General features: G+C 41.8%; 2 protein-coding genes across 32 annotated transcripts; both read left to right on the top strand.

Moving 5' to 3' along the window:
* Nucleotides 1-2,331: 2,331 nt before the first annotated feature.
* On the top strand, nt 2,332-8,366 carry LOC125886382 (uncharacterized). Its single transcript, XM_049572566.1, has 3 exons — nt 2,332-2,428; nt 5,558-5,670; nt 6,972-8,366. The coding sequence occupies exons 2-3, from the start codon at nt 5,558-5,560 to the stop codon at nt 7,519-7,521; spliced, it is 663 nt and encodes a 220-aa protein (XP_049428523.1). The 5' UTR covers nt 2,332-2,428; the 3' UTR covers nt 7,522-8,366.
* A 10,314-nt stretch (nt 8,367-18,680) lies between these two features.
* Nucleotides 18,681-25,806, top strand: LOC125886358 (translation initiation factor IF-2-like). 31 transcript variants are annotated; one of them, XM_049572530.1, is made up of 6 exons: nt 18,681-18,789; nt 19,382-19,424; nt 19,649-19,764; nt 21,846-22,537; nt 22,664-22,699; nt 22,808-25,806. In XM_049572530.1, exons 3-6 carry the CDS (start codon nt 19,649-19,651, stop codon nt 23,500-23,502), a joined length of 1,539 nt encoding a protein of 512 aa, XP_049428487.1. In that variant the 5' UTR covers nt 18,681-18,789; nt 19,382-19,424; the 3' UTR covers nt 23,503-25,806. The 31 variants fall into 31 exon arrangements, with proteins under 31 accessions (XP_049428487.1, XP_049428486.1, XP_049428484.1 ...); XM_049572529.1 differs by having other exon boundaries at nt 22,790-25,806; XM_049572527.1 differs by having other exon boundaries at nt 21,846-22,555; nt 22,682-22,717; nt 22,754-25,806.

Genomic DNA, 25,806 nt, shown 5'->3' with positions numbered 1-25,806 from the left:
GCTAAGACCACAGCAGCGGCTAACACCCGACACCGAGCATCTTAACGGTCCTAACAAACTCAAACAGACACAGAAACAGCTCGACTGTGTTAAACATGTTTATAACCCTAAGTTAACATAAGCCATTCCATGCTAACAGTTATCTCCATCCATCATCTCCATCCATCATCTCCATCCATCAAACTCGGTAACTATAATCATACTCTGACACAAGGTAACACTGTGTGTGTGTGTGTGTGTGTGTGTTTTCTTTGGCAGGCTCCTCACAGAAAACGTGCAGGTCTGTTTGGCTGTAAACTTCCCAGTGGACGACAACAAGCTCGAGGAGGTCAAGAGAGAGACTCCCTATGTGATAACAGGGTATATGAAACATGGTGTGTACCCAGGGACCAATGTGGTTGCAGCAATACCTCAACAAAAGACATCACCACTTGGAAAGCCATACACTGATCATGCAGAGGCAGTTGTTCTGAACTATATACAACCTTTAGTTGACAACAGTAAGGATCATATTCTGGTCCTCTATTCTTACCTTTCTCCATGTGGTCAAAAGTGTACAAATCAAAACCACAATTACAATATCTTGGGCAAGATTAATAACGCCATTCAGAAAGCCAAATGGACAGACCATGCCTTTGTGTTTACTACAGTATTCGACGGGCCTGGTATAACTCAAGATGAGATTAAAGGGACCTTTGATAACCTCGCAAAGACTGAAATTGGTCAGAACATATTCCGTTGTTACTTCTCACATAAAGGTCACAGCTGCATCAAGTGCTTCAACAATGGAGTACTTTCAGACGAGTGTGTTCATAACTAGGCCTAGATGTGTCAAAGCCACAACAGGGACTGTGGTAGAGTTTCCATGGAGGAGAGGAGATCTGGGGACCACAGTGATTCAGGTTCAAGTGGAATTTTAAACAAGTTATTTACTTAAAAATGCACTTTCCTCTATAAAACTACAAGCTATGTCACTGCTGCTGAGGACCCACACACACTTCAGATGTGTTCTTTGGTCCAAACCATTCACCAGCAGAGCTTACATTTCCTTGCACACATACTGTTGAGGTGTATGGTCATTGTTTACCTGAGTGTTGACTGATCTGGGCTTGTTTCATGGAACTGATGTGAATCATGTTGTGTACTCATGGCAGTTTGGTCTGAAGAGGACAGAGACTCATATTTTCAGGAGTCTCAGTGTGGTTTTAGGTTCAGAGGCATTTTCTGCCCTGTCCAAATTAATCGAAACTGAACTAACTGAAATACAGTAGACTGTGCTTCACAGTCTAAACAGCCACACAATAAAATGACTAACTGTATTCAGTTTGAGTTTTGCTGATATAAACAAAACAACTTGACAAGATAAAAAGGGAAAATTGAGATGTGGTAGAAAAGTAGTCTGACTCCATGAAACCTTAACAGTGACTGTAACTCTGAGAATAAAGCAAAAACATATTGTACCCTATTTCAAAAGTCAAAAGTAATATTTTGCGTTTACTTGATTACATGTTAAATAATAATAATAATAATAATAATAGTGAATGTGGATGTTTAAAGTATATCAACCTCAGGATCTTCAGGACGCATGTCATTGTACTCAATACTTGTGTAAAGCATTACCAAACCCTCTGATGTTCTGCTCTTTCTGATTAAAGCTTGGCTCAGCATTGATCTGTCTGTGTGTCAGTCATTTGGGAACTCCTGCATCACAAAACTGTTTCTGATAACAGTACTAGTTTATAGCTTATGTGCTCACACCTGAAGGGAGGTGTGCTACTACAGTGTGAGACTTTTCAGGGTTAAAAAGAAGAAAGAAAGAAACAGGTGTAGTTGATTTAACAAGAGTATTTTGGAGGATGTAGGTTGTGGTGCTGGTGTTTCACTGCATTATACAGAGAGGAGTCTCTCTTATTTATGTTACCCTCATTTATATAAATCAGGTCAGTATAACACTGTATAATTCTACAGCTCCACAAACTCCATCTTCAAAAATGATCATAAAGTTAATATAGTTGAGTTGTCTCAAACAGTTGTCTGTTTGTTCCCATGCTCTACTTCACAGGCCGTAAAAAAACCCACACTGCCCTTTCTTCTCCATTTTGTCAAAAATCACCATCTTCAATCTGCAAGTCACGATGAAGCAGCAGACTTGGTTTTAATCTCTAGCATGCAGGACTCTTTCTGAGAAAGGAGGCACAAGCTCTCAAGGTCTTCTTTTTTTCAAACGCACATTGTTATTCAGTGCCAAGATCTAAATCTTCCTCATTTCTGAGAAAATGCAAAAGAGGAAATCTCTGCGTTCAAATAAGGCCATGGTGCCAGAGTTCATTCCTTCTGACTGTATTCACTGCAGCAACAGCTTGCATCCTCAAACAGGAGAAGACGTCAGCTTCAGAGGTTCAATCAGACATCTTCTTCACCAAGAGAGGTAAAAGCTATGCCGTAAAGGAACACCAAAGCTCAATGTTTAACGTATGGATTTTTTAAATGGAGATATGTTTTTAGTAGCATGAAGAATGACAAATGATAAAATACTTTTAATTTTAAAACTGTCAAATCCGCTAAGCATCTGTGTACATACAGTACATGCATGGTATATTGGCCGTTGGGTGGCTCATGTTGAAGACAAAAAAATATTTCCTTTGAAGGGTCATTTAAGTCTGCAAAGTTTTGGGAACCACTGGCCTATGTACAACAATATGCCAAGTTGCTTTACGCTTTCCTTTGTGTTAAATAACAGAAAGGAGCAATGTCTGTAAAATAAGTAAAAGCACTCATTTGGCTACTATGGGGTATTAGCTATTACATCTTGCTCGAGTTGATGACTAAAATGCTTGATATCCAGAAGTGCAACACAACCCACCAGTAAAGGGAACAGTATGAGCAACTGATTAAACCTGTTGACAAACAGAACATAAACTCCAGAAATGTGACATCTTCACTGTCCCCTCATCATCCACAGTCAGTATGCTGTACAGAGACATACAGAGCTTCTCACGCTATTGGTTAATTGTTATGAATGAGCTTTAAATGAACGCAAATTGCAAGTAATAGTTGAGCCTATTTGAGGATTGGCTATAAGTGAGAGATGCCAATGCGAAACAATGACAGGGCAAATTCATTTGAATTAATCTAATACTAGGGTTGGGTGATAATATGGTAATAAGGTATCCCGCGGTATCTTAAAATAGCAACGGTATCAATTTCATTACCGTCATTAAAAAAATCTGCCACACATATAGGCCTATTGGGGCCTGATATAATATCAAATATAATTTATTTAATACCTAAATAATGAGTGTTTGTCCAGCACCTATGTATGTGTGGTTGAGTTTTCAATTTAATACTGATTACAATTTAAAACTAATAGTAGGCTATAATGTTTCTCATAACTGTTGTCGGGAGATGACATTTGATAAAGTTTTTGGATGTGGCGTCGTCACATGACAGCTCGGACGTGAGAAAGAGAAGAAAAGATGGCAAGCCGTGCATCAAGCGAGGTGGTCCCAAAAAAACCCACAACTTCTGCAGCAGCAGGTCCAGTGGCCATCAGTGGAGGAGGGAGAAGCGCAACCCGAACTACCCAAAAACAGATGACTCTGGGCCGTCTCCTTCGATGAAAAGCTGATGCAGCACCAGGTCCACTCGGCACCATACAGGAGCGAGCAGGAGCAGAGATACGGCCCATTGTCGCAGGCTTGTTATTCAGGGAGACGGAGACCTCCCTCTCAGGTGGAAGTGTGATGGAGCCAGGCGTTTCCCTCTGATGTCGACTGCTGCCACAAAGTACCTGTGCGTTTGTGCCACCATCTCTCCATCAGAGCGCATATTCAGCACCGAAGTTGTCAATTCACTACGTGCCCTGCTCCAGCTGGAAAAAGTAAACAGGCTGGTTTTTCTGGCGGAAAAACCTTGAATAGTTTTGAAGCGTAAGATGCTGCTATAGTTATCATTGTACTTTGTTTTTATTTCATTTTCAATGAGGAGTAGCCTGTTCTGACGGACAGAAAAGTTTGGACTTGGAGAGAATGAACTTTTCAGACTAAAGGTAGGCTCTAAAAATACACCAACGAACAGTATTTCCTGTTGCATCCTCAGGACAGGATTATATATGCCCATTTTCAGTCATGCCTTGTTATTTATTGTTCTGTTTTTCTTATTTGATAAGCCCTAGTACTGGATGCTGTAGAGCTGAGCGTTTAATTTATTTGATTTTGATAGGTTCTATAAATAAACCAACAGACTTTACCCTTTGCGGTCTGAGGATACGCTGTATAGCACACATTATCGTTACTGCCGTTATTTATTGTTACTTTTTTGGAAGTGGACTGTAGCCCACAGACAATTTGTTGTTATTTCATTCTGTTTGGTTGACTGCTGTATTTGTACTGTTTTAAATATTTTATTAATAAAAGTTGTTAATGTTGTATGTTTTGTTGTTATTGTTTCAGTATTCTTAGGCCTCTGTAATGTTTGCTATTCTGTTTCTGAACAGTATAGGCACAAGTGACATTTTGGCGACTCCCTCTGAGCCCTTCAAAGTGATTTTTAATTAGTCACGGTAATACCGTATACCCTGGGAAGATGTGGGGAAGGTTTAATTGTAACAAAATTTGGATATCTCCCAACTCTATCTAATATCACTACCACTACTAATAATAATATAAAAGCCTACATGGTTCGGAAAACGAGCCAAACGCCATCTTGAAAATGGCAAAGACATCGCCTATATTAGCTAATGGCACATGCAGGTGAGACTGTAGAGACCAGTGTGTCCCCTCCAGATGATCCTGTACAGTAAATACTGAAACTGGGGCGGCTGTGGCTCAGGAGGTAAAGTGGATCGTCCACGAATTGGAAGACTGGCTGTTTGATCCCCTGCTCTTTCAACCTGCATGTCAAAGTATCCTTGGGCAAGACACTAAACCCTAAACTGCTCCCAAATGAGTGTGTTTAAATTGAGTAGCAGGTGGCACCGTGTACAGCAGTCTCAGTCCCCGTGTGTTAATGTGTGTGTGAATGGGTGAATGTGACTCTCTAATGTAAGAGTGTTTTGAGTGGTCGGAAGATTAGTAAGGTGCTATTAAAGTGCAAGTCCATTTACCATTTATTGTATAGCTCTGGTTTTCTTAATTGTAACATGAATATGAAAATGCTTTTTAAAAAAACTTAATTTACATGTTTTGTTTTTTAGTAAATATGCTTATACACACAAACATTCAAACACACACCCCACCCTCCTCATACAGAGGGATAATAATGACAATGATGATAAAAATGTCTACATATATGTATGTAATGGAAATTGGTAATCAATTATTATATGAAAAAAGAGGGCATTGGATTGTTATTACAGTTAGAACTGCTCATATAGTTTACCTTGTACAAAAATAAGCTGCATACTCACATCAATTCTTTTTTAGAGAAGACTGCACTGTGTGTGTGTGTGTGTGTGTGTGTGTGTGTGTGTGTGTGTGTGTGTGTGTTAAGCTTGGGGTACCCAAAAGGAGATCTACAGCACTGTTAAAACACTAACACATTTTTTGTGTGTGTGCAGATGGCAGGCCTGTGTTGGATGGCTGTGGTGCTGGCCTTCAGCACGTCCATTGGAAACAGTCTGGCTGTGGATGAAAGAAGCCTCACAGTTATTGTAGGAGAAATCCTGGACAGGTAAATCAATTTGATTCTAGTAATACAAAAAGTTCAGCATTCGTTGATTCTTTGAAAAAGAGTTACTGATGTGTGAATACAGCTGATGAGACCACCAGTCACCCATTCATGTAGTGACATCATCAGGTCAAAACTGTAAGTTGTCCAATATGTTGGTTTATGAACAGATACTTGTTATACTGATGACACTCCCATCAGCCTCAGCTGCACTTTGTGTTCACTACTAATTAGCAAATCTAATCAAAACCCACTAAGGACAGCATTGTTACAGTGAGCATGTTAGCATGTTGATGCTAGCATTTATGCACTGCTGTGATGATGAGACTGCTAATCACCCGTTCATGTAGTGACATCATCCAAAAGGTGCGCTAAAAGCTCGCCAGCTGAAACCAGGTCTACTGTCAGCGCAGGCGGAGCGCAGCTGGTGCGCACACGTGATCAAAACCTCACAGGCAGGTTTCCAGAATGTCAGGCACATTAACGATGCAATAAATACCCACAAAAACCACAATTCAGTGCAACTATCTGCAATCAGCACATAAATGTATCTCTTATCGACTGTCCCGTCACATCTGATCAGATCAAAGGGGATTGGCACCGTTTGGCACGTTTGGCATGCGTAATGGAAACCCAACCTGATTTGATTAACACAGCTGCAAACTATTGAGTTCACATCCCTCTCAGCCAACCACAAACAGCCACAGCATCAGATAGGGAGTATATATTCAGCATCTGTCATCTTAGAAAAGTCAAAACAAAAGAAACAGAGTGAGACTGCGAGAGAGAAAGAGAGAGCGCGCGCACGAGAGAAACGCAACATTGATTTGCAATTGTGGTGACCTCCTCCCAGGCTACCTTTGCATCATCAGCCCGTGGAGGTCTGCTCGCAGTTCCGTATATTCGGACACTGCGAGCTTGGACGTCCCGGAACAAAACATCAGTTTCCTCCTGGGAGGAGTCTGGCCGTCTGACGCTGCTGCTCTCTTCTGCCATGGCGAATTGAGTAAAGGGCGAGGAGAGGGGCTCATTTGATTGGTTAGGGTTAGGCATGTGAATCGGATGTGTAAAACCCACTCCACGCCTTCTCTCCTCCCTCTTTCCGACTTGCGAAGGTAGGAGGGACGGAGGTGGGAAAGGGGAGTAGCTGCGCCAGTGCGCACGGTTTGCCAAACTTGCAAAATCCGCCTGGCCGCACTCAGTTGGCGAAGCACAGGTGCGCTGCGCCTCCATCGCGCCCGGTCTGCGAAACTAGAGGCCAAGGTGTCAACTGTGTCTGTGACTGTGTCTGCTTTCTTTGGCAGGTACTTCATGAACAACGTGCAGTTCAGTTTGGCCGTAAACATCCCAGTGGACCAGAAGATTAAGGAGGCCCTCAATAAAGACCCCTCTACCAATGTGCAAAACAAGGTTCGAAAGGGTGAAGTGTACAGAGGGACCAATGTGGTTGCAGCAACATTTCAAAAGAAGGACACATACACTGATCATGCAGAGGCACGTGTTCTGGACAATATAAAACCTTTAGCTGACAACAGTAAGGGTCATATTCTGGTCCTCTATTCTTACCTTTCTCCATGTGGTCAAAAGTGTACAAATCAAAACCACAATTACAATATCTTGGGCAAGATTGATGACGCCTTTCAGAATTCCAAATGGGCAGACCATGCCTTTGTGTTTACTAAAGTATTCGATGGGCGTGGTATAACTCAAGATGAGATTAAAGAGACCTTTAATAGCCTTAAAGGGACTAAAATTGGTCAGAACATATTCCGTTGTTACTTCTCACATAAAGGTACCAGATGCATCAAGTGCTTCAACAATGGAGTACTTTCAGACGAGTGTGTTAAAAACTAGGCCTAGATGTGTCAAAGCCACAACAGGGACTGTGGTAGAGTTTCCATGGAGGAGAGGAGATCTGGGGACCACAGTGATTCAGGTTCAAGTGGAATTTTAAACAAGTTATTTGCTTAAAAATGCACTTTCCTCTATAAAACTACAAGCTATGTCACTGCTGCTGAGGACCCTCACACACTTCAGATGTGTTCTTTGGTCCAAACCATTCACCAGCAGAGCTTACATTTCCTTGCACACATACTGTTGAGGTGTATGGTCATTGTTTACCTGAGTGTTGACTGATCTGGGCTTGTTTCATGGAACTGATGTGAATCATGTTGTGTACTCATGGCAGTTTGGTCTGAAGAGGACAGACACTCATATTTTCAGGAGTCTCAGTGTGGTTTTAGGTTCAGAGGCATTTTCTGCCCTGTCCAAATTAATCGAAACTGAACTAACTGAAATACAGTAGACTGTGCTTCAGAGTTTAAACAGCCACACAATAAAATGACTAACTGTATTCAATTTGAGTTTTGCTGATATAAACAAAACAACTTGACAAGATAAAAAGGGAAAATTGAGATTTGGTAGAAAAGTAGTCTGACTCCATGAAACCTTAACAGTGACTGTAACTCTGAGAATAAAGCAAAAACATATTGTACCCTATTTCAAAAGTCAGAAGTAATATTTTGCGTTTACTTGATTACATGTTAAATAATAATAATAATAATAGTGAATGTGGATGTTTAAAGTATATCAACCTCAGGATTTTCAGGATGCATGTCATTGTACTCAGTACTTGTGTAAAGCATTACCAAACCCTCTGATGTTCTGCTCTTTGTGATTAAAGCTTGGCTCAGCATTGATCTGTCTGTGTGTCAGTCATTTGGGAACTCCTGCATCACAAAACTGTTTCTGATAACAGTACTAGTTTATAGCTTATGTGCTCACACTTGTAAGTAAAGTTTATCAGTCTGTACTGAATTTGACTGAATATAGGTAGGTACGCAGTGTCCCAACTTTTTTGGTATTGGGGTTGTACCAGATGACATTAGTTTTATATATGTATGCCTATAAATAAAATAAATGTAATAAGAGTGGCGTTCAACTTACAACTTACATTAATATATTTTAAAATGAAGAAAACTTGATTCAATTGTTTTTCTTTTAAAACACATTTTAGTAACAAACACATCTCATTTGTGTATTGCCACTGCACTAATATTTTAAAGTATATATTAAAAAGGTGTCTTTGAATTTAGCCAATGTTTTTATGCTCTAGAAAATTCTTCCTCTTTTACACAGACAGTAGAAAGCACACTGCCCTTTCTTCCTTATTTTGGCCAAAACCAAAATCTTGAATGTGCAAGTCACAATGAAGCAGCAAACTTGGCTTTACGCCTTCTGAAGGGGCAGCACAAGCTGTCTGAGGATCTCCTTTCAATGTTTAAAGAAAAGCTATTTTAACTGCAAATTTATAGTGTCAGAGAAAAGTCAAAATGAATAATTACAAAATACTTTTTTAAAAAAAAAAACAAATGAGACGAATTTTGGTGTACAGAGCTGAATCTGTGCTTCTTTTGGGCTCACTGGTATGATCTACTTGTCAGTTGGTCTCGATAAATACTGGGCAGATTACCATAAACTCTGCTGTAAAAAATAGTCTGATGAATCCTAATGATTTCCATGACCACCAATCTCTCCTCTAGCACCACTATCAGGACAAAAGTTTCCTTGTGCACAAGAAAAGAGAAATGACAAGCTCAGACATCTGAGTGTCTGCAGCAGAGCAGGTAGATTGAGGGTACAATTGCAGCCACACTGATAATCTGGTTAAAAGACTGTAGCTGTACCTGGTGTAGACAACTAGGGGGCACAGGGCCTAAATACAAATCCAGGGTAAAGCACACATATAGTCCTGAAGCCACAGCTTGTGGGAAGTGCACCAAGCACAATAATACTGACCTCACCAGCCAGGGAGATTTGCAGGTACACTGTGATTCTAAAGTTTGTAATCTCCCGTCACAAAAGCTTGATTAGGTCCAGTCAGATGTGGTGGGAGGACTACTCTGTCTATGTTGGAGTGGTCTTTGCTTTCACACCACCAGTCATTTCAGTGAGGGGATGGCGGCAGAGGGGACGCGGTTTCCAACATGGCAGTAGGGGTATAAAGTGGCTGCCGCCCACGTGCATATTCACTGAGTTTGCTCTGAGTTCACCATGTTGAACTTCGGCTGCTGCCTGGCTTTGGCCAATCAAATAGTGGGCATCATGATAGCAGAAAAAAGACAAGATGGAGGAGCTGATAACGTTGGTGTCTGAATACCCGGAGTTACGCTGCTGGCAACTCATAAAGACAACCAGAAGAAAAACTGGGCTTGTGATGACATTTCCACCGAACTTCAGATGACTGGGAAATTGTCCAAATATCTAGAAATCTTTGGTAATAGGAGTGTGCCACAATATCTCGGTCATGGACCTTTATATGATGACATGAAATGATCTGAAAAATTCCTAACGTGATACTCGCAATATTTCGACTTGTTGACATAGTGACGTCATACTGTTACCCCCGGCGACAACAAGCATGGCTGATAGTGAAATTATTACCAACTCTGTGGTGGTTTTAGAAAGAGGAGCAGCTTCAGTAGTGTGGAATAAACTGTGGCATCCTGAATGTTTTACTTCTCACTCTTTTAGCAACTTACCGCTCAGAGGGAACTCATTCAGCGGGTCCTCTGGCAGCAGCACAGCGTCTCTCCCTCTCCTCTCTCGCCATGGGTACACGGGAGTCAGTGTCATCAAGAAATTTTGTCATAAACCTTTGGTAATGTAAACCTACGTGTGGGCACTGGAATGACCTATTTCACATTTTATACCACTTCCTGTGTCCACTATGTGGCGCTGGAGAAGACGCTAATTATACGTCATGTTGCTGTGAATCAATTGTAGACCCCTCCACATAAATTTCAGTTAAACTGAAAGAGAAGCGTCTGAACAGACATACTTCATGTTGCCAGAAGGCAGCACAATCACTATGACACCTAATGTGCATGTAGTTGGCTTCAGGCCTGGAGCGTCACAAAACAGATGAAGTTTGGTGCAGAATGAACAAGGTACACGGAAGTCACAACAACTTCCTGTCTGGTGGCGACACATGGAAATTTGACGGCTAGCCACGGTCACTTGGTTCGACAAAAACTCAAGCTTTAAGCAACTTTTGATGTTCAGTGTCTTAAGATGGTACAGACAAAATTTGAAGTCAATCAGATTAAATCTGTAGGAGGAGTTAGTTGAAGTACAACCTTATAAAATTACACATAACATTCAAAATGGCTGACTTCCTGTTGGATTTACGGTATTGCCCCATTTTTGCGCGTCTTGGGATGTTACATGTGCCTACCAAGTTTCGTACATGTAGGTGAAGCCAGCTTTGGGGACTGCTTTGTAGAAATTTTGTAGGGGGCACTACTGAGCCATTTTTTGGAACCCAGGTGCAAGACCCCTAAAATATAATTTTTTTTACTAGATGTGATGTGTTTGCAAAGTTTCTTGAGTTTTTCAGTATGTTAAGCCTCTCAAAAATGCGATTAATTTGGAGGAACAATAAAAATCCCTTGGATTTCAATATGGGCCTTGCACTGCGTGGTGCTCGGGCCCTAAAAACCAAGGTAATGTTTTCTGGCATTTCTACTTTTTTGCAGTATTAGAAACGTACTAAACCTTAACACCACTGTATCGTACTGAACTGTGAATTTCCTGAACAGTAACACCCCTAGTAGATGGATAGGAAAACACTGTGTTTACTCCATTGTGAATATTGATTAAATCTTTTACAATGTGGTACAACAAATGCATGCCTACAATGTAGAAATGAAACATCGGCCTTCAGCTCCTGCATCAGGCAGTAACAGAGGCAGTCATTTCCCTCCTTTGATATAACCTCTGCCCTTTCACAGAGAACATTACATGATCACATGAATGCAAATGACTACCTGAGAACTTTCTAAAGCTATGGCGAGAGTTGAACACTCCCACTGGTAGATTTCATTACTGAAAATGGAGACATGACTTGAGTTTGAGTAAATTGAATGAATCATTCTCAGAGTTCCCCTTTACCTTTTCTAAACGTTTATCTCCAAGGTAATCAAGTCTAATATGCTCTTTAAAAAAAATCGCTCCTACTCAAAACTTCTGCTTCGAGGGTGACTGTTGTTCCTGCTGTCTTTGTGCTGAAATCTTCATTACACAAGTCAGAACCAAGAGTTACAAATTCTTTCATACTGTACAACAGCTTTCTCTGACTGGCCTCAAGAAGCTAACAAAATACAATATAAAACAACACTGCATATTGTACAAAAGGTATTTAGGTTTTCTGCTGAAATGTGAGCTAGAGTCAGAGAACCGGCCCGTCCAAGTAACAACTGAGTGAAGTTTGCAAAACTTTAGGTCCAAATAACTGCTAACCATGTAGTGTCAGTGTGTCACTGTTTGTGCTGTGTGTACAAACAACTGATCAAATACATTTTTCAGTCATAAGATATTAAAGGTCAACAGAAGACAAATGGGAGACAGCACTAGAACAGATTCATAAAGTGTGTGCAAGACATGGCCTCCTACAATTCAAGGTAATACATCGCTTACACTGGTCTAAACAAATACTCAGTCGGACATTTCCTGAAGCAGATCCTTCATGTGTAAGCTGTGGGCTTGCACCAGCATCATTGGCTCGTGTCTCCTTGTGTTGCCCGAGGAAGTAAAAATGCTGGAGCAATATTTCAATAACTTCATCAAGAATTATAAGAAGACCTACAGACTTAGATCCTTTGATGGCGGTTTTAGGAGTTTCAGACTCAAACATAGTTAAGAACAGTGTGGAACACATCGTGGTGTCATTTGTCAGCCTTCTAGCATGCACACTGATTTCACTCAACTGGACACAGAGAACTGCACCAAAACATTCTACAAGGGAGGATGAAGTCCACGCCACGGCTGCCTGGGGTTCCTTCTCTTTAAAAAAGTTCCGTTGGGTCCCACCTTCTGCCACCGGTCGTGGGGAAGGTGGGAAGTTTGGGAGAAATGCAGCCACTTTCCTCTCTCTAGGGAGCAAGACCCAGGCAAAGTAGGAGTTGGCCTCTTCTAGATGACAAAGACCCAGGTAGAGGAAGCACAACTCGGGGGCATCTGACGGGGGCATGGGCACAGTACAGGTGAGGCCCAGCTTGTTGTCAGTCATATTCTTGAGATAAGTCACATAGAGAGAAAAATATGCGACACCAGAGGGTAACAAAACTCACGGAAGATCCGTTTCAAGGTGGCTGAATGAAAAAGAGTCGAGCTGCAGAGGTGAGGGGTTTACATAGAGGGAAGATGCTCATCGCCCACTACCTCCTAACTGGATGGTGCGTTAAAATGATTCTTCTTCAGGGCCCGTTAGAGGACTACACACATACTCATTGAACTGGAGTTTCATCCAGGTAACTACTATTTTTCTACTATATTTTTGTTTTTGCTGTGGTGTCCATTTGTCCATAACGTTATCAAAGCATCATACATTCAAAAGTATTGCTGCTCGACTTGGCGGGAGAAATGACACAGTTTGCAACCAATGCCTTGGGCCTTGGCACATAAAGTAGAGTACCACATGTCACTGTACACAAAGCACACTAATGCGTGGGTATTTTCCACTGCATTAGCAAATGCTCAGACACTATAAAATATATCACTACATGGTGTCAGTGTGAGTCACATATGGTCCGATACAGACTGATTTGCAGTTTGGTCTGGATCCTGTCCCTGGTCTGGGCTTTGAGGAGTTCTGTTTTGTTTAAGCTACAGTCTGTTGCAAAAATAAAACTTTTGTGAGAATTTTGTGAGAACTGTAACGGCTTTCGCCCTGTGACATAAGGTTTTCTTATCTTTGTTTCAAGTTTCTCATGAAAAGATGAAGAGGCAAGATGAAAAGAGGAAGATCTTGGTTTAGGGTTGAGCCTTCTAGTCATCCACCAAGCAGAAGTCTTCATCTTATCTAAACGTCTTCATGACTAAGCTATCAGCGAGCTCACACAACAGTGTGGGATTGCTGCTACAGTTTGTTCCCATTGAAGGAGTTGTGGGCTGTTGCTCAAAGGCACATCTAGGCAAAACTCACAGAAAAACCCGTCTGACAGACTATACTAATTAAAAAAGATAAAACCATGAAACTCCCATCCTTGCAACACTACACTGGCTACCTGTGAAGTGTTGAATTGATTTGAAACTTTTACTTATAACTTTTGAAGCTCTACATGGCCTTGCTCTAACATACATTATAGAATTATTCATGAGCCTGGGTGCTGCCTGCACTCCTCGGGTAGCACCCTGGAAATTTTCCGTTAGAGCCCCACAGCTGTGGAACTCCTTATGTGAGGAACTTAGGTTGGCACATTCAGTGTCTTCATTTAAAACACTTGTCAAAACATACTTTTATAGGAAGGCTTTTTTGTGTGTCTAAAACTGTATCCTTCATCCTATGGGGGGTGCTCTGGGATTGTGGGGTTGGTGGCCCCGTGCTAAGGGCCATCCAGTCCCTGTACCGAAGGAGCGCGAGTCTGGTTCACGTGGCCAGCAGTAAGTCGGACCTGTTCCTGGGAAGGGTTGGACTCCGCCAGGGCTGCCCTTTGTCACCGGTTTTGTTCATAACTTTCATGGACAGAATTTCTAGGCGTAGCCGAGTGGTGGAGGGTGTCAGGTTCAGTGACGGGAGGATCTCGTCCCTGCTTTTTGCGGATGACGTGGTTCTCCTAGCCCCATTGAACAGTGACTCCAGCTCTTGCTGGGACAGTTCACAGCTGAGTGTGAAGCGGCTGGGATGAGAATCAGCACCTCCAAGTCTGAGGCCATGGTCCTCAGCCGGAAAAGGGTGGATTGCCCTCTCCAGGTCGGGGGGGAGGTCCTGCCTTAGGTGGAGGAGTTTAAGTATCTCGGGATCTTGTTCACGAGTGAGGGTAGGATGGAGCGGGAGATTGAAAGGCGGATTGGGGCGGCGTCAGCAGTGATGCAGGCACTTAACCGGTCTGTTGTGGTGAAGAGGGAGTTTAGCCAGAAAGCGAAGCTCTCGATTTACCAGTTGATCTACGTTCCAACCCTCACCTATGGTCACAAGCTTTGGGTAGTGACCGAAAGAACGAGATCGCGAGTACAAGCGGCCGAAATGAGTTTCCTCCACAGGGTGGCTGGGCTCAGCCTTAGGGATAGGGTGAGGAGCTCGGACATCCGGGAGGGACTTGGAGTAGAGCCGCTGCTCCTCCACATCGAGAGGAGCCAGTTGAGGTGGTTTGGGCATCTGGTAAGGATGCCTTCCGGACGCCTCTCCTGGGAGGTGTTTCGGGCATGTCCAACCGGGAGGAGACCTCGGGGCCGCCCCAGGACACGCTGGAGGGATTACATCGCCTGGCTGGCCTGGGAACGCCTCGGGGTTCCCTCAGAAGAGCTGACGGAAGTGGCTGGGGAGAGCACTGTCTGGGCTTCTTTGCTCAGGCTGCTGCCACGACCTGGACCCGGATAAGCGGAGGATGACGAGTACGAGTACGACTAGTTTTTATCCTTCTTTTATAAATTGTATTATTATTATTATTTTAATTACACTGCTTTATCTGGTCTTAGCCTATAATGTTCTTATTGCTGATTTTATCTTGATGGTGTGTACTATTTTATTTGTCGCATAAAGCACTTTGTAACTGTGATGCCATACAAATAAAGTTTGTCATTATTATTATCTTCTTTGGCATAAAGGTCACATCCAGTTTAATAACCATTTACATCTTAATGAACGTCTCCGGGGATAGATGACAAAACATAACGCATTGTTTTGTAAATACGATCCTCTCTGGAGACTGAGCTACAGCATGACTGTGCTCACACACTGATGTCACGGAAGGTGCTGTGAGTTTTGCTTTTTGTGCCAAATCACAGGGAAGAAAAAAATATAGCGTCAAGAATGTCAATCACAATTTCCCACAGCAACAGGTGACGTCCTGCTTGTTTTGTCAGACCTACAGTCACAAAGCCAAAGATGTTCAGTTTGCTTTCACATAACACAAAGAAATGCAGCAATATTTAGCACTTGATTAATTAAATGTAACAGATTTTCTGTCAATCGAGAGATAGTTTGATGGTTTTTTACATGAACTCTCAGGAGAGGAGTTTTTCTGCAAAGGTGTTATTTCCTGCATTTTGTTTTGCCTCCAGCACTGATGTCTAAAATCTGACCTGCATATAGATAGTTTGTTGTTTAGCTCACTCATCCTCGTTAACTGTAGGGCTGCACGATTATGGTCAAAATGAGAATCACGATTATTTCTGATTAATACTGAGATCACCATTATTTATCACATTAATTCTTTATTTTTAGTGACAAAATATTTTACTACACTGTCACATTTGAATTAACAGAGCGCTGCTTTTACCTCCATGTTGTACTGCATTCCTGTCAATGTACAAATCTTAACATCAAAATTAGTTTTTATTAACAGTGCATCTTTTAGTAACTAAATATGAATAAAACTGTACCAAAACATTTTACCCAAGATTTAACCAACAGAGGACTGCTTTTACTTCATATTGTGCTACATTCCTGCTAAATAACAAATCTTGAATCAAAATAAAGACTTACAATAAGATTCTTCTTCACCTGGAGTCAGTGCATCTTCCACAGATATGTATCCGCTTCATACATTTTTTTCTTACAGTGGCCACAGGACTGTGACACACCGCAGTGTTGCTGTTAAGACTGTCTGAGTTGACACTGGTCAAGGTCGGGGGTCGGTGGTTATGGCACAGCAACATTAGTGACGTTATTCTACTTTGCCTTCATGCGTTCTTCATGCTATAGCAGATTGTGGTGTTTTATCAGGTGGTTTAACAAGTGAGTTGTGTTGCTTTGCGGCACAGACACATCTCATTCACTCTTTGCGCATAATTTGTTCTCTCCTGTGTCCAAACAACAGATGATAACAGTTGATGACAAATGATTTTTGCTCATCTACTGTTGAAACATTCAGAAAAGTTTCTCTCAAGCTGCAGGGTGCGTGTGCAGCAGACAGCTCTTAAAAAGTGCAGACTGCTGTTAGTTAAGGAAGTGCTTGATTTGACATGCAGCAGAGTTTTCTGTGAGCCAAGCTTGTATTTTTAACATCAATATCACAGTCAATCACGTTCATTTAACTGTGGGAAGCCAAAATTGTGACTGTGATTATTAACTGATTAATTGAGCAGCCCGAGCTAACTTTGTATCTTTATCTCTATCGTCCAAGCGGCAACCTCCGAGGTTGAAAGATGAAGCCAACACTGAATGCTGAAAATTGCAGTTCTCTTGATGGCTACTTGAGGCTGGCTCCAGAAGCAAGTCAATAAAAAATGTATAGCCTGGAACAAAAAACAGGTTTGGTCTCTATAGCTAATTTCACCCCTTCATGACAACTGTATAGGGCTGAATTTTTATAGAACTCACCAGTTAACATTTTATTAAATGTTAAAGTTATGCATAATTATGTACGGGCCATTTTAAGTGACAGGTTGTCTGCTGATAGTGTCTTTGGCTTCTAAGCCAGATCCACCCCTCACTCCTCTACAGCTCTGGACTCTTACCCAAATACGGTCTCTTCTGGTTTAAAAAAACAAACAGAGATGGCGACAGCTGAAATGCCAAAGTCAGAGTGTCAGAGTAGCTTTGTCCATTATCCATACAGTTTTTTAGAACATAGCGCTCTTAAATACTTGATTCTGATTGGTCAATCAACTAAATTCTGTGGTGTTTATTTCTTGAGGTATCACCGTTGCGCTGCTGCTCCATTGCTAGGGACGCCATAGCAACGGCCTTAGACTGAGGAGCATCAAAATCAGTTATCGTTCGTCCACACAGGCCAAATAGGAAACGTTCGCTATGTCCCGTCCCCGGATGCAGACTGGCCAATCATAACGTAGCATCGGGTCGGCTCAGACCAGGGTCCAACAACAACACCGCTCTAATGCAGTCGTTTCAGATTTCCTTCATTTTCAGGCTGGTTTTGTGGATTTGGAGCTAAATGTTGTGCCTGGGGCACGTCGTGTATTAATGATACTCGTTACCTGGAGAGGTTGGAAAAAGATATACTTTTCTTCCCTGTTCCAAAACCAAAATCAAACCCTGAAAAGTGTAGGGTTAGCTAGCTAGCTACTGAAGATATAGCCTACTGAATGTATACACATGCTGTTTTTGCTTTTTAATGATTATAACAGTGAAACAAAGACCGACCCTGCTGTACAGGAACCAGTGAAGGGAAGCAGGGGAACTTTGCTGATATCCAACCAGCTGTGTGTCAACGCATTGTGCGCAGATGAACATTATTTGATTTCTTCTGCAGCCCCCTGACAGTCCAGCTGCCAGTCTGGGTACTGGGAGTGTCACGAGGGTGAAGCTAAACACTGTTCATCTGCACACACTGTGTTACCTTGATTTCGTTGCTGTGTCAGTCTGACATCCTGAATATATCCTTCAAATGCATATTGTAGAATTCTGAAAGTATTTCTCCAGGGAGTGCAGTTAGCGACAATGGGAGCGCCATGCCAGCCTAGCTCCGAAACCGAAAGTTTGTCGGACTTAGCAACCGTAACTAAGAGGGGCGGGCCTTAGCGAAGGGTGAATTCAATATTAATAATCATTAGGCTGCCGTTGCCATGGATACAGAGTACAGACACATTTCGTTTTGCAAATTTTAAATCAATAAAACATGCTTTTGTCATTATTTTGTGTTACATCACTGGATGTTTTGGTAGTAAGCCATGTTCTAAAGGGATAATGTATAGTGAGCCGGTGACAGTTTAAATAACTCCCTTCAGGGGAATGGAACCCCTCCGCTGCGCAGTCACCGGCTCACTATACATTACCCCTTACATGTTGTGGTCCTGTAAATTTGTTCTCTGCACTGTGTTATGTATGCTGAAAGCGACTGAGAAGAGCCTGACAGTTAATTCTTGAACAGAGGAACTGTAGTCGGACAACAGACGAATCTTAACGCAAAGTTGAATTATCTCATCCTCTTTTAACCTCTCAAACCACATTGTAGTCATACCATACCTCTTTCTCTGATCTTCCTCTTCCTACATTTTGACAGACATGTATAAATTAAAATATAATAAGGGGTGTGGGGTTTGGCTATGTTCTCTATAAAGAAAATATGCATTCCCTCTGACTTCACTGCAGCAGCACCTTCCCTTCCAACACAGGAAATCTTCAGAGCATCTGTCAGACATCTCTCTCCACCAAAGAAGGTACATGCAAAAAAAGGGTGTACATTTTCATTCTGTCTGCAACTGATGATTATGTTCAATGTTGATGAATCTCCTGATAATTTTTATGATTTTTAATTCAATTTATATTGAAAACATCAGAGAATAGTGGACAAAGACCAATCACTATTTCCTACAGCACCAGGTTACATCTTCAGCATGATTTTTTTTGCTGACTAACAGTCAGAGACTCAATAAGACGGTTTAATGTAAGAAAACAAAAAGTATCAAGTTCTCAAATTTGAGAAGCACTGAGTAGCGTATGGGGGCAGAGAGGCGTACAGGTGAGCTCACCAGGACAGGTGGCAGGTGACTGGGAGGGACTGGAGACCAAGATGAGCACAAAGTTTTGATCATGCACATGCTATTGTTTGTTGTATTGTTGGTCGTAGAATAAACCGTCTTGCAAGCTAGAAGTTGTCTGTACTGAGTTCACACGTTCAATCTAGTTTTACCCTACCTAGCAATGAGTTGCACGAGTCACTAGGATTCAGTAGGATTTCTAAAAAGCTTGTTAACAGAATATCGACATTTCTAGAAATACACATAACAATGCCTATTTGTGTAATTTCAGTGGGTGTTAGAACCAGCACATCCTGCTGGCAACAGCGATAAAGGTGAGTTATTTATGTTTATATGAGCTAGTTCTCTTAATATAATTGAACATTGTGTTCAGTGGGCTAAGAAGAGCAGCAGCGGACTCGTCTGCCTGACTGCTGGCTGTAAATTATTTCTTTGGAATCCACATTTTAAGTTTGTTGGTTTAGTTCTTTCTACTGTCATTGCTTATAATCAGCTACGTGACAAACCCGCTCTGCTATTTAACCTGACGTGTGTGCAGATGGCTGGCCTGTGCTGGACGGCCGTGGTGCTAGCCTTGTTTCTGTCTACTGGACGAAGTTCGGCTGCTGTGGACCAGAACTGGCTCACCAGTGTCATAGAAGGCATCAAGAAGGAGTGAGTCCACAAAGACTGTCACTCTCTGCCTTTAGTGATGACTTTTCTACTACTACTTCTGCTACCACTGGTACTAATTGGTGCTAAACGATAAGTTGTATTTTGATCATCACAATAGGAACATGCACAATCGACACATTGCAAAAGATTGATATGCAATGAATAAGAAAAATAATAATAGTAAATAGTAACTCTCACGACAATGTTCATACCAAAATAGCCGTGTAATAAAAACTATACAGAGTATATGACATTTTGGTGTCATTTACGGTCACACTGCGTCTGTCCTCTGCTGCCCTGACACAGGAACAGGAACTTCATGGTGCATTCAGGTGCACCTTGCACACTCGGTGATCTATACTGAAATGGCCACAAAGGTTGATTAAAACAGGAAGATTTCTATTTGTTTTCTTGTTTTCCCTGTTGAAATACATGGGTCTGCTTCAGTTAATACTTTCTAATTCTTTCATTGGATCATTTTGAATAATTACATGCAAAAATCATTACAGTATTCCATTCACGTCTACACAGGCAAATTTTAAAAAAATTATGTTAAAAAATCAAACTGTTATTGGCAAACTCCACACTGTTCTTGTACAGCAGGTCCCCAAGTGTCTCTGTGAACATTTTCAAGTTGTTTTACAGCAGTATTTTCAATAATTTAAAACAAAGTCATACCCAATGTGACTATAAGCCCCTCAGTGGTATCCCGGATTCTGTGTGCAGTCACTAAACTTCCTCTCTGACCATGTGAACCTTCTGTGAGACAAAAATGTTGAGGACTACATCAGATCAGTTTTTTAAATTTCATCAATGTATGAGAACTGTGTGTATTAGCACTTCAACTATTGAAACTTTCCATCTATACTGCCATCTACAGTATTTTCTTTTTATCACATGAACCATTATATGGTCACTTCACCGTTATGCACTTTTATTACAGTTTTACTACCTGTTGCTTTCATCACCGCAGAACTTCTCATTACCGATATGCATCATCATATTTCTTGATTTCATACAGTTTATTCCGTTTGCAATTACCTGTCTTACCAGTGTACTATTTTATATCTTGAATTCTATTTTTATTTACTTGCGTGATTTTCTGTCTCACACTTACTTAATGAGCATTGTTAAAGGGAGCCTGTGACTTAAAGGGATAGTTTGGATATTTTGTAGTGGGGTTGTTTAAGACACTTATCCATAGTCAAGTGTACTACCTAAAGTACTGTAGATGACAGTCAGCATGCCCCCAGTTTAGAGAAGCGGGCATGTAAGACACCGAAGTTAAGCAATGTATTGCTGTGAATGGGGGCAGTGACAAAATATTTTTTAGCCACCTAAAGGAAAATCAATATAAGTTTAAGTGTATGCTATATTGAGAGTATTTTCCCATCTTCACCTTTCCGCTAGACAGCTCTTTTCAAGGGGTAAGCCGTGAATGACTTTATTTCCCCATCTATGCTCTCTTCAGAAAAACAGTCATTTTAGCTTGCTGAACACAGGAGCTGCTGGTCTACTGCTGCTTCAATCAGTTAGTTTGTGTTATTGTGTGACTTTGGTGAATCTGAACTAACCATTTTAAACACCAAAGTCACACAACAGTACAAACGAGCTAACTGATCGAGGCAGCAGTAGACCAGCAGCTCTTGTGTTCAGCAATGTAAAATCACTGTTTTTCTCAATGGAGTCTGGCTTTGAAGAGAGGAACAGAATGGCTTCATATTCCCGTTAGAAATCACAGTCTGACATTACACATAGCATACACTTAAACTGACAATGATTATTTCAGATGGGACTTTTTTAGGTGGTTAAAATACGTTTTGTTGCTGACCCCTCCACAGCAGTAGATTGCTTAACTTCAGTTTCGGTCCCCAGCCTGCTCCTCCATACTGCGGAGGTGCCAACTGACATCTACTGTTTATTATATACTGTCTGTGGAGTACCCAGTACAACCCTACTGTCAAACTATCCCTTTAAGATTTTTACTGCCAACAACTGCTCCTCTGTAATTGTTGTGAATATTATTATTTTGACACATTAACTTGAAACTGCAATATTCATTCAATGTTTTCCCTTGGCAGGTATGACCTAGGTGACACCTTCAGTCTGACAGCGAACATCCCACAGGACCAAGACATAAATAATCTTCAGCAGGTCTTTCAGGGTGACCCTGCAGACACAGTGAAACAAACTGTTTCAAAGGGTGAAGTGTACCAAGGCACCAGGATATTGGCAGCAACAGGTTCAAAGGCACTATCACGTGTTCTAGAAAACATGCAACCCCTCATCAACAGCAGTCAGGGTAATTTCCTCGTCATCTACTCTGAAGAGTCCCCAAGTGCCAATGAGGACAACATCACTGGCAAGATAAACGATGTCATTCAGAACTGGAAAGGTTATGCATTTGTGTTTTCTAAAGTAGTTGATGTTCCTACCGCAAACAAGTCTCAACTGGCTGAATCCTTTAAACAACTTGGGGTAGCTAAACTTGGGCTTGACAACATCTTCCGTTGTTATAAACCTGGAAATGATCCTTTTCAGTGCACAAGCTGCTCCTCAGGTGCAGATGTTACGCCCTCATGTGTTGCAAACGATGCCCCAACAAATCAAGAACAGGGCGTAGGTGAGGAACAAATTACGACCCCACCAACAGGCACAGACACGGGCAAAGAAATAGCACCAAGTGAAGGTATAGTGCCAGGTGAAGGAACAGCACCAGGTGAAGGTATAGCACCAGGTGAAGGAACAGCCCCAGGTGAAGGAACAGCCCCAGGTGAAGGAACAGCACCAGGTAAAGGAACAGCCCCAGGTGAAGGTATAGCACCAGGTGAAGGAACAGCCCCAGGTGAAGGTATAGCACCAGGTGAAGGAACAGCCCCAGGTGAAAGTATAGCACCAGGTGAAGGAACAGCCCCAGGTGAAGGAACAGCACCAGGTGAAGGAACAGCACCAGGTAAAGGAACAGCCCCAGGTGAAGGTATAGCACCAGGTGAAGGAACAGCCCCAGGTGAAGGTATAGCACCAGGTAAAGGAACAGCACCAGGTGAAGGAACAGCCCCAGGTGAAGGTATAGCACCAGGTGAAGGAACAGCACCAGGTAAAGGAACAGCACCAGGAGTCAGCAGACATGGAAAAGGTGGCAAGATTAGGAGACAATGCAAGCGAAGAGGAGGCTGCAAGCGCAGAGGACGTGGCAGGCGTGGAAAAGGTGGCAAGGTTAGGAGACAAAGCAAGCGTAAAGGTGGCAAGCGCAGAGGAGTCAGAAGGCGTGGAAGAGGTGGCAAGATTAGGAGACAACGCAAGCGTAAAGGTGGCAAGCGCAGAGGAGTCAGAAGGCGTGGAAGAGGTGGCAAGATTGGAAGACAACGCAAGCGTAAAGGTGGCAAGCGCAGAGGAGTCAGAAGGCGTGGAAGAGGTGGCAAGATTAGGAGACAACGCAAGCGTAAAGGTGGCAAGCGCAGAGGAGTCAGAAGGCGTGGAAGAGGTGGCAAGGTTAAGAGACGAAGTATGCTTAAAAGAGGCAAGCGCAGGCGAGGCGGCAGGCGTGGAAAAGCCGGCAGGGTTAGGACAGGGCGCAAACAAAAAAGAGGAGGCAGAGGTAGAGGATGGGGTAAGCCTCGAGGAGGACGCAGAAGCAAAGGTAAAGGATGGGGAATGGGTAGAAGCCGCGGTAAACGTAGAGGAGGTGGTAGAAGCCGGAGTAAGCGTCGAGGCAGGCGTAGTTGGGGACTGCAATGATACAGGTAACATAACTTGTTACCTGAGAATCTAAGCAGCAGCCCAATGAAGCTGACGGAGACAAAACAATACCTTACACTCAATAAAATTTTGCTTTTTTTTTTAAATCTCTCATAGATTTCATGACTCCGTTCTGACGTTTTATACTGCCTATGCATCTATATTACGCCTGAGTTTTGGCACAGATACTGAATAGGATCCTTTTTTTTTTTCTAACTTTCAAAAAGATTAACCTGGTCGTATTCAATATTTTTCTTATTGTCAGACCAAAAGAAGCAATGTATGAATCTACTAACAAGTGTGCTAGATCTTCTTTCTCTGTGCCACAGCGGAGCTCCATTGTTGCTAAAAACACATCAGTGAGCCACACTATTGCATTGGGGGACATGCTCCTCAATTAACATGAACACACACACTGCTGCTTATTTTGACCAAATGCCACAAAAACCATCACGCTGCCACAAATACTAACGAGAGCACCAAATGTGGATTTCAAGCACCAGGGCTGCGGCCAGAGTCAGGTTAAGGAAGTCAGAAAATATTTAGAGTAGGGATGGGCATTTTCAGTAATTTTAATGTTCAAGAATTTGTACTTGAGTATTTGCAAAAAAATAAAATAAATAAATTTTAAAAAGCCATTTATTTAACTAACCATGGATTCAATGACAACATAAACAAATGAGTTTACTGATACTGTCATGCTGACCTTTATTTCATTAAAATTCAACGTGGATCTTTTTTTTTCACTAGATGCTTCTGCAATTAGTGTACATGATTGCCAAAAAATTGTTTCGATTTTTTTTTGGGCTTCTGAAGGGGGGCATGACAGAAACAATTTACGAACCACTCGGTTAGATGTAGCACTGAAAGACCATCTCCGAGCCACACTCCTCCTGGTCAGTTCAAAGACTGTACGGTTAGCATGCGATAACACTGCAGCAGCTGCTAACATCTGTAACCAAGTCATTTAACACTCCCAACAAACTCACATCAACACCGAACAGTTGGATTAGAACAAGTCGTTTTCAAAAATATTCATCCACTGATTTACAGATGTCTTTTTTTTTTTTTTACAATGTAAGTCTTTAGGAAGAAAGTTTCTGGAGCTCACATTCCTGCAGCAGTAGTCTCCAGTGTGTCATGATAAACAGAGCGAGTGACAGTGGGGCAAAGAGCTGCTGAGCGAAGCAATGCGCTGCGTACGGCTCCATGGTGCAATAAGATTTTATCCATGTTAAATAAAAAACAGAAAAGTCATGTTCACATTTGGTTGGTTGGGCAGTGATTACTGTATATGTTGAACTAATACTGATGTCCAAATCTTGTAATAGAGTACTCATGCCCATCTGTGATTTAGAGATTGACTTACACATAGTTGGTTTTGGTCTTTGCACGGGATTTGTTCACAATAATCAAAATATAGAATATCATCAGCCTATCCCTGAAAGCTCACTGTAGCCCATGAAGTAATTAATCATGGTCAGCAGACTAATGACCGTTTTTTACACCTGCTGCTGCAGACAGTTCATTCACTCAAAAGGTACTGAGCTTTGTACAGTTCCCTTCAGGTGCTTATGAACCCAAACTATTCCACAATAGTACAGCCAGTGTGTTTTAGTTGGGCCAAAGCAAAATGGCAGATCTCTTTTTTCCTTTTTTACTTGTTCTTAATTTGTTTCTTTTAACAACCAAACATCAAGCACCTCTGAGCCGTGATTTCAACATTATGAATTGCTTTTACATGTGCCTAAATTAAGCCAATTAAAATAAGAGACTCTTCTAGGTTTGAAAAGGCCAAAAATGACTTGGGGTGAATATAGAGTTCAAACAATACCATAGTCTGAGCCAATTCCCAGGTTGACATTAATCCAAGTAAGTCCCAGCCCATTTGCTGGTACTATGGAGTTATTTGAAATAGTTAAACATGGAAAACAAAAGTAGCTCATTCGCAGTGTCACAATCAAGAAAAAAAAATGCAAAGTGTATTTCTTTGGTTTGTTTTATCTGCAAATTAGGCCCTTGGTCTCAATGTGTTAAAGCCTGAGTTGCAACCAGTTCACCTGAATATGTGACCTCAGTGTCTTTCTATTAGTGACACAGAGCATTGACCGCTTACGCCATTTAGCTGATGAGGAAACATTCACTGAAGGTGAATGGGAGTAATGACTGAGACAAAGAAGAAGAAAGGGAGGGTAAATGTAAATCAAGCTCAGTATCTTTAGTACTTACAAACTTGTACTTTGTACTTCTGTAAAACCAAGCCTGCTGATGTTCTGTTCTTTCTGATTAAAGCTTGGCTCAGCA

The sequence above is a fragment of the Epinephelus fuscoguttatus genome, linkage group LG3 (assembly GCF_011397635.1).
Source record: "Epinephelus fuscoguttatus linkage group LG3, E.fuscoguttatus.final_Chr_v1".
Classification (NCBI taxonomy): Eukaryota; Metazoa; Chordata; class Actinopteri; order Perciformes; family Serranidae; genus Epinephelus; species Epinephelus fuscoguttatus.
The sequence above is the reverse complement of the archived record's forward strand: the minus strand, read 5'-3'. Positions and strand labels throughout refer to the sequence as shown.